The sequence below is a fragment of the Vigna angularis genome, chromosome 3 (assembly GCF_016808095.1).
Source record: "Vigna angularis cultivar LongXiaoDou No.4 chromosome 3, ASM1680809v1, whole genome shotgun sequence".
Lineage (NCBI taxonomy): Eukaryota > Viridiplantae > Streptophyta > Magnoliopsida > Fabales > Fabaceae > Vigna > Vigna angularis.
In genome coordinates, this window is record NC_068972.1 from 13278114 (window position 1) to 13293085 (window position 14972).

The 14972-nt window shown below is 28.5% G+C and overlaps 1 protein-coding gene across 1 annotated transcript; it reads right to left on the reverse strand.

The window, feature by feature from the left end:
• Nucleotides 1-5851: 5851 nt before the first annotated feature.
• On the reverse strand, nucleotides 5852-8904 carry LOC108324286 (probable mitochondrial import inner membrane translocase subunit TIM21). The gene is made up of 6 exons (XM_017557196.2): nucleotides 8573-8904; nucleotides 8326-8507; nucleotides 8171-8219; nucleotides 7784-7903; nucleotides 6951-7139; nucleotides 5852-6279 (listed from the first exon to the last, which is right to left on the reverse strand). The coding sequence occupies exons 1-5, from the start codon at nucleotides 8738-8740 to the stop codon at nucleotides 6966-6968; spliced, it is 693 nt and encodes a 230-aa protein (XP_017412685.1). The 5' UTR covers nucleotides 8741-8904; the 3' UTR covers nucleotides 5852-6279; nucleotides 6951-6965.
• Between the last annotated feature and the right edge of the window lie 6068 nt (nucleotides 8905-14972).

A 14972-nucleotide genomic window follows, 5' to 3' on the forward strand; every position in this document is an offset into this window, starting at 1 on the left:
TTCTGGCTGCGGCCAACTTCTGGTGATCTGTGAAGACGAGGCCTTCTCGGAAGTGATGGTAAGGGCCAAGCCCTACAAACTGAGGGATATAATCTTCCCTCATGGTGGAGGTCAGCGATTCCGGCACTTCGCAGATACAGACTGGGTGAGAATCTTTCAAATCAAGTTCGGTGGCGGAAAGCGCCACCAGCGTGTCACATATGTCCACCACCCACTGCTCATCGGTGTAGTGTGTTGTTGAGTCCAGGCTTGTGCTTCTGCTCATCGCCATGCCGTTGCTTTCTTCTCTCGCTATCCGCTTCTTTCACCTCACCAATAGCTCTCCTTCCACATTCTTATATCTTCAAAATTTAAATACACTTTTTTCTTTTACCTTTAACCTTGTCCGTTTAATGAAAAATTAACTATTTATTAGAATTGCAAGATTAATTTAGTCATGTAACATTTTTTCACAATTAAATTTATTTTTAAATTCTCCAATTAAACGTGGCTCAACATTGTTTATAGAGGTAGACGTGTTACATATTTAGATTAATTTATTTTCGAATTTATGCATATAGTCACCTTTTAAATTAATTATTGAAAATGCTAAGTCATACTAGTGATAATTTTGACGTGAAAAAGTCGGAAAATGCATACACGATATTTTAATAATATTAAAGTCGTTTTTAGGTTTAATGAATTCAATAAAATTAAACTTAATTAATCATTATAAACAAAGTCATATAAATGATTGCCGACTTCAACATTTAAATACAGTCGAAAATATTCTTAACAATTTTTAATTGTTTTTCAATTTAAATTCTAAAAAATATCTATTTCAAACTTATAATTTTATTTAAAATATTAAAAATATAAAAAATAAAAATAATTTGATGTATAAATTTTAAATATATATATATATATATATATATATATATATATATATATATATGTAAGTTGTAAGTAAATTTAATTATTAATTTTGTCTCATTTTAAAAAAATAATATTACTTATTTAGAAAAAAAAATTGTAACTGGTCAAAATTTTAAATATAAAAATTATATATATATATATATATATATATATATATATATATATATATATATATATATATATATATATATATATATATCCCAAAAATATAGATGAACATATATAAGAGTCATTACATAATAATGTAGAACAATTTCAGGGAATAAAGTTGACTTATAGTTATACTAAAATAACCATAAATTTAAAACTTTATAAAATTTTATCCTTATACAAAACTATATACATGGCCGAATGGTTCCTATAAAACTATAAACAAAATCGATCGGTTTTAGTCTAAGCAGTTGGGTCCTCTCCATCCAGCGCCTACTCTAGAGAACAATTGTTATCCTCTGCTCACATCCACAGGATGATCATTGCAAAGAAGAAATACCGAACGGACTACATAAACAAGACAGAAAAGAAGGGTAAGCTAGTGTAATTTAATAGTCATGTTAGCATACGATTCAAACAAACAGATCAAATAATCATACACATGTATAAAACATAAACACATATTGACCGACCACTTTAACTCGACCGTCCAGACTAGTATGAATATGTAGCTTTGGTCGTTCATGCACTCGTGAGTGTAGTAACTGGAAACCCATCAGCTGTCACACGAGGTCAACCTGTTATCACTCACCTTAGGACCCCCCTCGGCTAGGGCCCCCTACTATTCACACGACATGACTTACCCATCTCTACTTGAGAATTGGTAATCATTAGAATGTCAGGATGAACGTCGTGGATTTAGCTGTCCATATTCATACTATACCACCACCTTGATAACCAATCACTGAGACATTCCTCCTTGGAATTCTCTTACATACCAGTTGGAACATAATTCTTTATAACAACATCCACTCCATTATTCATACATGTTCATATAACTGAATTTAAATAAGTTATCAAACACAATGGAAACCACATGCAAGCCCGAACACCCTGCGTTCATTGGATACCGAACGGTTTCTCACTACCCCAAAGAACAGGACCGACCGAACGGTCCATAATAGGTAAGGCTGAAGAAGTGACCACACACTATTAAGGATCTAACTCTAACGTAAGGCCGAATATAGTTAAACACTGATGTATTACCGAATACTATGGTGAGACCAAACACTAGAATAACCGAATCACCTGATCTACACCGAACACTTATAACTTAGGCTGAAAACTAACTTAGACCGAATACTCAGGTAAGACTGATCATTAAAGCATGACCGAATGGTCATTAACAGGTAAGGCCCATAGGAGGCCGAACCTAGTTAAGACCGAACACCAATACAAACCGAGCACTAACGCTAGTACAAAACCAAATACTACTAAAACCAAACGCTAATACAAAACCAAACACTACTAAGACCAAACACTAATACAAAATCGAACACTGCTAAGACCGAACGCCAATATAAAACCAAACACTACTAAGACCAAACGCCAATATAAAACCGAACACTGCTAAGACTGGACATAAGAGTAAGGCTGAAAGGTCATCGACTTCCTCTTCTCCCAACCGACCAATTTAACTTTTGACCTCAAATTCCCATTTCACTACTCCACTTCCTCACAATTCACTCGACACAGTAACAAAGAACTTTGCAAAAGAAATCAACATGATCACAGAATTTTGACAATCCATACAGACAATACCGATCACACAAAAATCCAATTTCATACACATGCAAAATCATCAAACAACATTTTCATATATCATCAACAAATCAATTAAATTAACTAGTTTCTCTTACCTCTTAACCGAACAGAAAGCTTCTACCCTTCCAGAAATTTGCTCACACTTCCAGAAAATCCTAAGAACGCTTATAGCTCACTGATTTGTGAGAAGAGACCAACCAAAGTACCAAAAATGAAGTTAGAAAGGAGAAAAGAAGGCTGATGAACACATACAAACAACAGGCTTACTTGCATGTGCCAGAAATTTCAGAAATTCACAAGAATTAAAGGAACAAAACTTACCAGCTCTAAACGATAAACCGATCGGTGGAATGGAAAGCTCTTCGACACCAGGATTGCTTTGGCACTGTTGATTGTTAAACAGATGAAATGAGATTGAAAGAATCTAGAGAGGAGGAGGAGAAAAGAAGGAGAGTAGAAGAATTTGAAAAAATATAGCTATAATTAGATAATGGGACGAGACTTTTGAAACTTTTCATTTATATGTCACTCTTATTTTAATATAAATTGTTCGATCTCATCCTTTGTTTACACCTGTCTGCTTCAAACTTCTTGAAACCTCTCGATTCTATTTTATATATATATATATATATATATATATATATATATATATATATATATATGAATGTATGTATATAATAAATAATTAAAAATATTATGAACTAACATGTGATACGGACAAATATAATGGTAATGTTGATTTAATGGAAAGAATCTAATTGATTTTTAAAAAAAATTAAATAACTTAAGTACTAAATAAAATTTAAGAGTTTAATTAAAATTTTCAAACATTTAAGAGGAGCAAGATATTATTTTAGTCTTATTACTTTATTCATAGAGGGAATATAATTTTTAAGATATATGAATAAGGATGAATGTCTTCTCATTCTTTTCTGTCTAGAAAATTCTATTATGTTACTTGTTGGCTACTTGCAGTGGGACAAATATTTGTAAAATTATTTTATATTTATGAGTATTTATGGATACATATACATAATTTTATTTTTTTAAAATTAAAATGAGATTCTTTAAATATCAATATTTAGAATATAAATTTAAATAAAAATTGCTCTTTAAATATAATATGAATAAAATTACATCATAACATATTAGTATAAATATATTTTAGTGCTATCAAAATAAGTTGTAACGTGCGAGTCAACCCAATCCACCACGTGTTTGAGTCAAGTTGGTTTGAAAAAAATGTATTTTCTTATGCGGGTTAGTTTTCAACCCGAATCACTCGGGTTGAACCTGGATTGGCTCACCAACTAACCTAATTTAATTTAATTATTTATTATTTTGTATTTCAATATTATTAGTTAGCATTTTTTTATTATAGTGTAGATGGAGATAAGAAAAATATGTTTCAAGAGAGAAAAATATTATAGATTTATTTATTCAAGATTCTAATATTATAAATGTACATGTGATACAAAAATTATCAATATTAAAAACTTATTTGTTTGTCTTTTGTGTTTTGCTTTTGGATTAGGCTTGAATTGTATGATATATATTTTTATTATTTTGAATTTTCTTTAAAGTTTAACATCATTTTAGGGTGAAATTTATTTAGATTTGAATTAAAAAAAATTATAATTTTTTTTATTTTAAAAAAAATATAATTAAATGAGTCAATAACTGTTTAACCTACAATCCATGGTGGGTTGGATCGAGTTTAAATTTTTCCAATTTGCTAATAAGTGAGTCAGGTTGGGTTGACTCACTAAGTAACCAATCCATGGTGAGGTGGGTTCGATCGAGCCGAGTTACCCGTTTTCATAACTCTAATATTTTTTTAAAGGAGTGAAAATGAAAGCCCGATCAAGTCCCAAAGGAGCAATACATGAAGGATTGGCTTAGCATCATTGGAAGAGATTCTAGAAGTCTTGCACCCAGCAAGATTGTTGCAGGGACCAGCTGAGGGAGGTTGCAGCCAACAAGTTATCATGCGTTCTAAAGACTCGGACGTGTTTAGCACATTTCTTTTATTAGTGTATTGTAATTAGGAATTGAGTTTGTTTAGTTTGGATTGATTTTAGGTCAGCTGACTCTATACTATAAATAAGGGGTTGCCCTTATTTGTAAGACGGGTTGAATTTTGATAATAGAAACCTTTTGCACATTCTTGTGTAAGAATGACAGTTATTCCCAAGTGGCGTGGCTTATTCTCATTTTTTACCCCGCTCATATTCAAAGCCTATGTCATATTCCTGATTTCGTCTATTCGTTTGTTTAATTGGTTCAATTTTTCCATTTTCATTTCAACTCACCAACGAATTAACCATATTTTCATTCGCATTTCACTATATAAAACCTAACACTCATAAATCATTATGAGTTTGATATTTAGTAACCATGTACGGAAACAATTAGAATAAACATAGGTAAGGTAAGGGAAGTACATTATCCATTAAATATATTCAAATTTCAAATTTTAGTCCTTAAAATTGTAATAAATCATACAATTGGTCCTAAAAATTAATAAGTAAAATAGTCCTTAAAATTTACACCATCAACCAATTTGTTTCTTGAAATTATAATGAACATTCAAAATTATTCAAAAGAACTAGAATATCGAAATGGTTGTTGTGATCATAAATTATTAATATATTTTGTACTTTAAATTGTAACAATAAAAGAAAATAAACCTTAAATTACACTGGTTCTCTCTCTCAATACACACAAAAATCCTTACTTTTCATTTTTATAATCAATAACGATAATAAATATTTACTTATTAAAAAGATAGAGATAAAGACAGTTATTTTAGAATAATTTAGCCCTTTATTGTGGGTAACACTCAAACCTTTAACTTGTAAGGTTCAATGCTTTATAAATCACAGTTCATGGCTGTGTATACTACACTCAAACCTTTAACTTCTAAGGTTCTGTGATTTATAATTTATAAATTACAGTTCATGTCTGTATATAATAAATTTCGCCCAATTATCTACAAGATCAACAATATCCACAAAACAAATATATTATTACAGCAAATGAGAAATGCATGCTAGCAACTTTCATTATTTTCTGATTAGTTTATTAGCACATACTGATTCCTGTTAACGGGTCAAAGTAGTTGAAATCAGTCTAAACAACCTTGTTTGTTTCCACGCTAACAATCAACAACAATCACATATGATCCATATCAATTTTCATTTTTGGCTACAATCCCCTTAGATATTCGTCCTTAAAAATTTTGCAGTCTACAACAAGCAACTCAATGTAATACACAGACCAAGCCATGTGGGAATTGTAAGCAATAACAATAAATTGGTAGATGTAACGCTCGATAGCTGTCAAGGACAAAGTAATTGCTATGGTCATCGTTACTAAGATCCTTGCCCAAAACTTTTCCTCAAATCTGCAGGTTCTAAATGGAAAAACAAAAATACCGAACCCGAGACCTTGGGATTCAGTTTCTCACATTATTGGCTTTCTTTAATTTTTTTTTTTTCCTTCTTTCAACTTTCGTTCATTCCTCTTATGAAACATGGACTGGCTATGGTGGTCAATGCTGATAGCTGAAAATTGCTGCCTCCAGTAATGGACCAAATAATAAACAACCTGCATTTAGTATTTTAGAATTCTATTCTTTAAGTTTTATTGAATGCATGGAAATATGAACTTCACACGAACTGGACTATAATACCAACAGGTGAAAGGATTATCTTCTCTTCTAGCATGCAATCAGAAATTCAGATTTCTTATGATTCTTAAGCTTTCATTTGCATGTATGAAAGTATGAATTACATACTAAATGGATTATAATAGCAATGGGTAACAGGAATTTTTCGTTCTAGTAATTTGGGGTATATATATGCAGTCAGAACAAAGAAAAAAGTATTGCACAGTGCATATAGCCTGATATTCACAAACCAGCTAATGTAATAAAGAGCTTAAGTGAGATAAAGAGGCCTTATTGAAGGAAAATGACTGCATACAAGGTAACATAGAAACACAGGCAAACATAGAAACCAAGGCAAACACAGACGCACATATGGCATGTCTAACATTTACAACCAGTTAATGGAATGTGCAGAACAGAAAACAATGATGATAATAACTGTATGAAGCCGTGCCTCTCAGTTTTCTTTATCTGGGAACTTCAGAAGTATAATGCACATCTTATCATGTATAATTTGAGTTGTGTAAAGTAGGATCACAATATCAAACAGAAACACAAATAACAATCTAGTGACTACAGAGAATAATCCGAAAATGGTATAGAACAAAACCTTTTCTCAACTAAGCTACTTGGTTGCATTGTAAGATGGAATGTATGACTCCAGAATTAGTTGTGCTGTAGAAGGTGCTCTAATCTCAACAATCAAGTAAGTAAACTGCCATTCATTGTCAGCTGGACCTTTGAACATCTCAGAGAATACTTTTCCATGTCCATGGGGGCCCCGGATATAAAAATTAACCTGTAAGCCAAATTAACATATTTGAGTTTGAATCAAATTACAAAATAAATGACACAGCTACTAAAAAATAAGTAACTTCCACCATAGACAAAAAATTAAGAATTTGAAAGGGCAGAGGGATAGAACCTGATAAGGACAGAGAAGAAAATATATGAAGAAAAGAGACAGAAATGTCCATTAATATCAGTACAATTCTCAGGTACCAGAACCAGAAATGAATTACACTAATGCTCAAGGTATTCAAGAAACCCAGACATCTCCCCCATTCCACGAGTACCAGTCTTTCCAACTTCATAAGATACCTCATCTCTCTCAACTCCTTCTCTTATTTATAGACAACAGGCCTTATTTCTCTAATTATCCCAGCCCCAGATAACTTTATAATATAACTAACAAACAAATAGCCAACTAACCTATAGTAACCAATTATTAAGGGGGTTACCTGACACAGAGGAACAATACAGCAATATATCCAATGAATTGCTCCTCAATACCTTGTCTCTTTTCTCCTTTCTTCTTCATTTTTGTTTCAACCTCTCTTTTAATCTTTTCATTTATATCCCATGGGTGTATCAAAATAGCTCCCATTAAACGAAATGTAAATACATCAACAAATAAATTTGAGTAAATATTGATATGTTTACCTCTACATGCTCAACACCTTCTTCATCGGTCCATACCCTGTGAGGAATTCTTTGGCGAGCAGCTCGATTTCTACTCTCCTGACCATAACCAGTAATAGGAGATCCAATCCTCACACGTACCTGGTACAAAAACAGCCAACCAGTACAGAACCATATTCATTACCCGTACCAACATTCTCACAATTGTTTGATGCAGAGGTTTGGTTTGGCATGCACAAATTTTCATTACAATTCATCCTTTGCAGTAAATACAACATTGCTCAAATGCATGCCTAATTTTTGGCCAGAAGCTTTCAAATACCCACGTTATCTACCTAACGTAAATGATTTATTTTAGATTTTTTTGCATGTTCATGAAAATGGAAATGTGAGAAAAGCTTGACTGACCTGACCGTCATCTTGAATTCTTTTGAGAGCCTTGCTATAGATCTTGTACCTGCCACCAGCTCCCAACAATTAAAAAAACACATGCTTGAATATAAATTATATTACACAATAAGCAACATTTTCATTGAAGAAAAAACGAGGAAGAAGATGATTACTCTTTGGGTTGAAAAATAAGTTCCTTGAAAACAGCATATCCGGCCGCAGCTGCGATTCCAAGCCCAGCGAGAATGACAACACTGTAGGACGCTCCCTCCACGAAGGTCACAGGCTTCTCCGGAATGTTATAAGTAGGAGCATTAAAGGGATCCTCCTCAACACTGGCTATGTCCTTTTTGGCCTACAAAATCAAATAGATCAAAATTAGGTTTGGAAGCAGTAAATGACACATTCATTGACTCTGACCTTATTGCTAGATTTGCCGTGTTCGTTGGATTGGGATGTTTTGGAAGAAATGGACCTTGATCCGGTGATTGGGAAGGAGCGGGAAGGGACATTGGGGGCGTGGCGAGTACCGAGAGAGCGCGTGCACGCCGAGAGTGCCCGATGGTGGGAGAAGATTCTGCGGAACATAGTGGAGTGAGAGTGTCTTTTCGTTTTCCACGGCGCTGAAGGGCTTCGAAGAATGGGGGAACAGGGTTCGCAGCTGCAAGCAAACTTCGCTCAAAACGGCGCCGCCTCCTCTGTTATCCTTTTCTTCTTCCTCGTTTGCTTCTTTTTTTTTTTTACCACAATAGCTAAAAAAATTATGTGTTGGATAAGTTATTGGGTTAAATTATAATTTACAAATTTTGAACTCATTTTTAAAACAATTTTTTGTAGTTTAATAAAAGAAGTGCTTTTTAATTTTTCGTATTTATAGGTTAGAATAACTATTTAGCTCAGGTTTTACCCTCTAATATTCGATTTTGTTTGAATTTTTAAAAACTTACGCTTATCTATTTTATTCAATATTGTATATTCGTCAAGGCTAAATCTTTTATCATTATTTATAGTTTCAATTTTATTATTTTAAAAGACATAGTTTACTGTAATTATACGAAATTTACCATTTGATCAGTATACTTGGGTTTGGATTTAAATTACTCATTTAAGTTATTATTTTATTATTATGAAAATCTAATCAGGCTCAATCTTGTCTACTAATTATTTCTATTCTCGTTACCAAATTTAGCTTTTGTTCTATCTTCGTCGTGCAAAGGTCATTTCTTTAAGCACGTCTATAATTTCAATATGCACCACCATAAATTTTAAAATTATAAATTTATTCTTCTGAAATTAAATTGCTTAAACTGAACATTCATTATGTTGGTGTTGGCTGGTGAGAGTGTTTGTACATATTTGAAGGCTGTGATGCGCTTAGTGATAGTATTTGGGGGTGGTGGTGGGAGCGTCGAGTGCATTTGGGTTGCTGCATTGGAAGGGTAGATTGATAAACTTCTCTTTTGTTACAATTTTAGTTTAAGTTTTAGTTTGTGGTATAGAAAACTATTTGAATGTTCATGTGAGTTTTAGATTCTTTATTGGGAAGGTTAACAATTTTTGAACAAAATATCTTATGAAGTGGATAAGTTGTATATAGATAAATATTATATTATGAAGTTTGTGCAAATAGATGATGAGTTGAGTGGACGAGATTGCATTCACCATTTTACATTATTATATGTGTAGAAAATTGTACTTGTAATGTATTTCAATACAAATATTTAGTATGCAATATGAGTAACTTTAATGGGTGTATAGTTTTTAGATTTGGTTTTATAATTGTTACTTTGAGGTTTGGTACAATAAATGGACAACACAAAAGAAAATATGTGTATTTTTAGGTTGTGAAAAAGTAATGAGTATAAAAAATACAAAAAGTAATTAGCATATCATTATAATTAGTAGAAGAAAATATGATTATCTTTTTTAGTTGTGAGACAAACTAGTTTATAATGAAAAATTGTAGATGTTTAAAATAATATGAGTCTTATAATTATAAATTGTGTTGACAAGTTAAAATATAAGAATAATTTCATGGTTGTTTATATTATTACAAGTTGAGTGGAGTCATCAAACATATTATGTATTTTTGAAGAAGAATAGTAAGAACAATGTCATATCATATCATAATTGATATTGCACAATAACAACAACATAAAATTAAGCATTGTAACTTCAATTGTCAATGAATGATCTCAAGTTTACTCAATTTTTCACATGAAACCAATTTCAGTTCATTTCAATTCTAACTCACAAATATGGGTGTTTCGTCTTATCAAATTTCACAATTAAGTGCAATTTTTGTTCATCACCCAACATTCTCATAATCTTAAGACAACATGGTGAGATAGTTCACAAATGTAAAATAATTAAAAAAATCTTTTTAAGAGCCTAGTGCAACTACATATCTATCATACACCGCAAGGAAGGAAGGAGCAACGACAATGGTGACATGCTGAGCAACAAAAAATGGAGAAAATAAGTATGTTTAAAGTATAGTTATGGAAATTAATTTAGTCTTTAACCACGCATGAGAGTGGTGCATGTTGAAATTATGGGGTGTAGAAAGAAATGGCTTGCAAATGAGCATTGTCTTGGTTGTTATGTTCATTAGGCCTAGTCCACAGACTAAAAAAACAATTTTCCCACATAAAACATGACTAAAACCGAGGTAGCTTCTTTATCCATTTCTATATTTTTCTTCCTATAGATGTTATAATAAACAAAATTCTCGTTTTATCCTTTATAGATTTTGAAAGTAAATAACTTCTGAACTTTGTAATCTACAATTTTTTTTTATTGCACAATCTGAAAATTAAAAATACTTATGAATTACATAATTTAAAAAAATCAAATAACTTTAAGATAGCATAATATAAAAGCCAGATGATTTTCAAACTGTGCAATTTAGAAACAATTTTTTTTTTCAAAAAAAAACTTTTGAACTGGTCAATAAAAAAAAGATATATATATATATATATAGGTGCAAGAAGAAATATATGATGGTGAAAAAATAAACCGTAAAAAGATTGCACCTCTAATTTTAATGTTACCAAGTAAAATGTGTGAATTTTCAGTATTATTCTGTTTCATAACTCTTAATTTATTTTAAAAAATTTCCTTTTCTATATTATCAGATGAGGATTATAATATTCTAAAAACCATATTATAATATAAATTTGCTTCTAGGATGTTCAACACTACAAAATTATTATTTCAGAATTTCGAAAATTAATATTATATTTTGGAATGATTATCCTGAAATATATATTTTTATTTGAAAACAGTCATTTCAGAATGTACTTTCTATATTTAGAAATAATAATTCTAAAACTGAGAGCATGCTATTTTATATTATTGAAATTACCATGGTGACCAACTTATTCAAATTCTGATAAATATATTTCGAAATGAACATCTGAAGAAAACATGATCACTTCAGTCAAATTCTGTCATATGTCATAATTTTCTTCAACATTTGTAACTTCATCCCAAGCACAAGAACCAAATATAACGAAGCAACTGAAAGAACGAGGTTCACTTTCACATTGTATTCATCGATAAATTTTTTTTACACATTTACATTCATTATTTTTACACTTCAATCCTTTTTTTCTTCTTTTACAAACACAAAAAATCAATTTTTTTAATAATAAAATGTTCCTAAATATAAAGCAGTACCTCTAGTGTCCAGAAGACATATTTTTATAAAAACAAATTCAGGGTTATTGATTGATTGAGTTAAAAGTTATTAAAATGTAATGTTTCAATAAGAAAAATAGTTATAAAATATATCTATAACTATGAGGAAGATTTCTCTTTTAGATACACGATTCATACTTTTATTTTATTTTTAATACAACTGTTGTTAATTGACTTTTTAAAACTAACTACTATTTTGAATTCTTTTTAAAACGATAAACTATTTTTGTAATTTAGTATATTTAATAATTTATGAGTATATTTAACAATTTATCATTATACTTTTTTGTCGCTTTTATTTTTAATAAGTTAGCATATTTCATATACAAAAATCAAAGTAATTAATATATTTTTTATTGCTAAATGGAGTTAAATAATTGATGTAAAAAAATAAAAAATACATAAATTAAAATTATCTATAATAAATTATTAAATAAATTTATTATATTAGATAAACATATTTTTATATTATTTTCTCATCTTAAAATACAATACAAGTACCGTTATTATAATATATATATATATATATTTAATTACGTAAATACACTAAATAAATCTTAAATTTTTATTCATTTAATAAAAGAGAAAAGAGAAAGTATATTCTTTATTTTTGTTGATAACATTAATATTTAGGTTTAATAAATTTTATAATAATGTAATAATTTAAATCATATTATTAAAAATTTATATAGTTAATACTTAATCACAAAAAAAAAAAACATATTGGTTTTTATAATATAAAGTTGTATGTTTATCTCCTTTACATTTTCTTTTTGTTTTAACACTTCATTATGTAATGAATATTGTTTCTGTTTTGACTTTATTTTACTATTTGGATTTGATATTTGTTAATTGATTATGAAATTCATATGCATCCTTTTAATCTCACTTGAATATGATATTTATGTTATCAATTTTAGTTATATTTGAACACATCCATGCTATTTATTATGCGATTTTTTTTCAAATATTTGTTATTTAGAAAATATGTATAAACACATAAATTATTATATTTTTTTCATCACTTTAAACATAACTGTACTTTTTTTATCTCTTAAAAAATGATAATTAAATCTATTTATTATTTTTTTTATCTTAATTAATTTACCATAAATATTCTATTATTTTAATAATAATTAGTATAATTATACTTTCATCGTGTGTTCGATTAAATATACAATACATTAACGAAAGTATAAATATCATCACATTTGTATGTTCGTATTTTTTTTTTAAAATATTTGTATTATAACATATATTATTAATATTTATAAATTAACAGTATAAATGTAGGTATAAACATATGTTTGTAAATGTCAATGTAGATGTTGCATGTACTTGTGAATGCATGGTGGGTGTGGGTGTGTGTATATGCATATGTTATTACATTATCAAAGTTATGTTATCACATTATCAGAGTTTTCTTAGATTAGGAGATCAAAAGATTGATATTCATTTTGTGCTTCAGTTTCCTGGCACTTTTAAAAAGTTAATATTTTTGTTAACATATATGCAAAATAATAAAATAATATGTAACAATTAGATTTAAGTAGATGTAATAAATAAAAATCATAATTAATTTACCTTTTAAAAAGTCTTTTTTCATTCTTTCTAGAATACGTGGTCCTGAGTTATTGAGTTCTTAAAAATTACAAATAAATATTTAATATTACGATTCACATGTGATAATTAAAAGTATATAATTAAAATAATAATAACATACATGACCTTTTTATATGTTTATTTGACACTATTTTTTTCTATTTTTTAATTTTTCTTTTTTCTAAAAACTACAAAAATTTATTATAATTTAAGTGTGTCAAATAAATGTCAATTTGTCATCTCTCATATAATTATATAAAATATTAAATAAATAATAATAACATCATTCATACATATTTTAATGTACACAATTGTTATAGACATTATGAATTGATAATAAATTTTGTTATATCTTGGTAATGTAATAAAATAAATAAAAATATACAAATTTTATTTAGTAAAAATGTAATTATAAAGAACATTAAACTTTTCTTTCTCTTTTCCTTCTAGGTCATACAAACAATGCAACGAAAATCTTTAAATATCAAACATAAATTCATCCAATACTAAAAAAAACTTAATTTTTGTTTTCCAAAAAGACTTATAAGTTTACTATCAGGTTTCCTAATAAAAGTTTCTTTAAGATTACTATGCAAAAATGAAGAATTAAAACATGAAAACAAAGTTTTTCGTAACAAAATATCATAATATTAACCAAACAACTGAAACTCTCACTAAAAAAAATATTAAAAAATTTCTATGCATTATTTACCATAGGATTAAGTTTGTAATAATAACCAAGCATCTTAAAAAAAAATAAAAACAGACTCTGTTTACGCCAGGGTTAATAATGAACGTGTCTAACTATAATTTTTAAAAAACATATAAACTATTTTAGACGAAGGACATATATAAACGCATTTGAAATTGTTATGTACTATTTTTCTTGTATAAACTCGGATAAAACATATATTTTTACAATTATTTTAGTGTGAACATTTTTATAATTTTATATATAATAAGTCATGGATTAATTATTATTTTTATTTGTAGCATTTCGCGTTGAAGGGACTTTTTTCATTTTTAGTTTTTTTATTATTTAGTTTTTTATTATTTATCCTCATATGATATGTAAAGGAATTTTCTTTCTTGATTAAAATTTGTTTTTCAATTTTACCTTTTGAATTAAAGTTTTTAAATTAAAATAATTATTTTACTAATTTTAACTTTTAAATAATCATTTTTTTAAAATTTAACCTTTTTTTAGTTGACGTTATTTTTTAAAATTAATAATTTTAATTAAAAAACATGTACAAAATAAATAAAAACTATTTACAACAAAATAATAAAAACTATTTATATTTAATTTTATAATCATCTATATCAATATATCTTATATATATAATATAGAGGATACACTTTTTGGTGTATAAATTTATTTTTCCTATTTTATCCTTAATAAAATAATTTGGTTACTTTTACTAATTTAAAATTTTTAAGTAAAAAGGATACATATTTTCTGTGTACAATTTTTTTTATTATTTTATCTTTAATAATATAATTTAGTTATTTTTGC

What these genes read in the sequence shown, in the direction of transcription:
- LOC108324286 (XM_017557196.2), bottom strand. Translation starts at nt 8,740, where the DNA reads ATGTTCCGCAGAATCTTCTCCCACCATCGGGCACTCTCGGCGTGCACG. An exon ending in ACGGCAAATCTAGCAATAAG is followed by an intron (nt 8,508 to 8,572) that starts GTCAGAGTCAAT and finishes TTGATTTTGTAG; the next exon opens with GCCAAAAAGGACATAGCCAG. An exon ending in AAGGTGTTGAGCATGTAGAG is followed by an intron (nt 7,140 to 7,783) that starts GTAAACATATCA and finishes TTTGGCTTACAG; the next exon opens with GTTAATTTTTATATCCGGGG.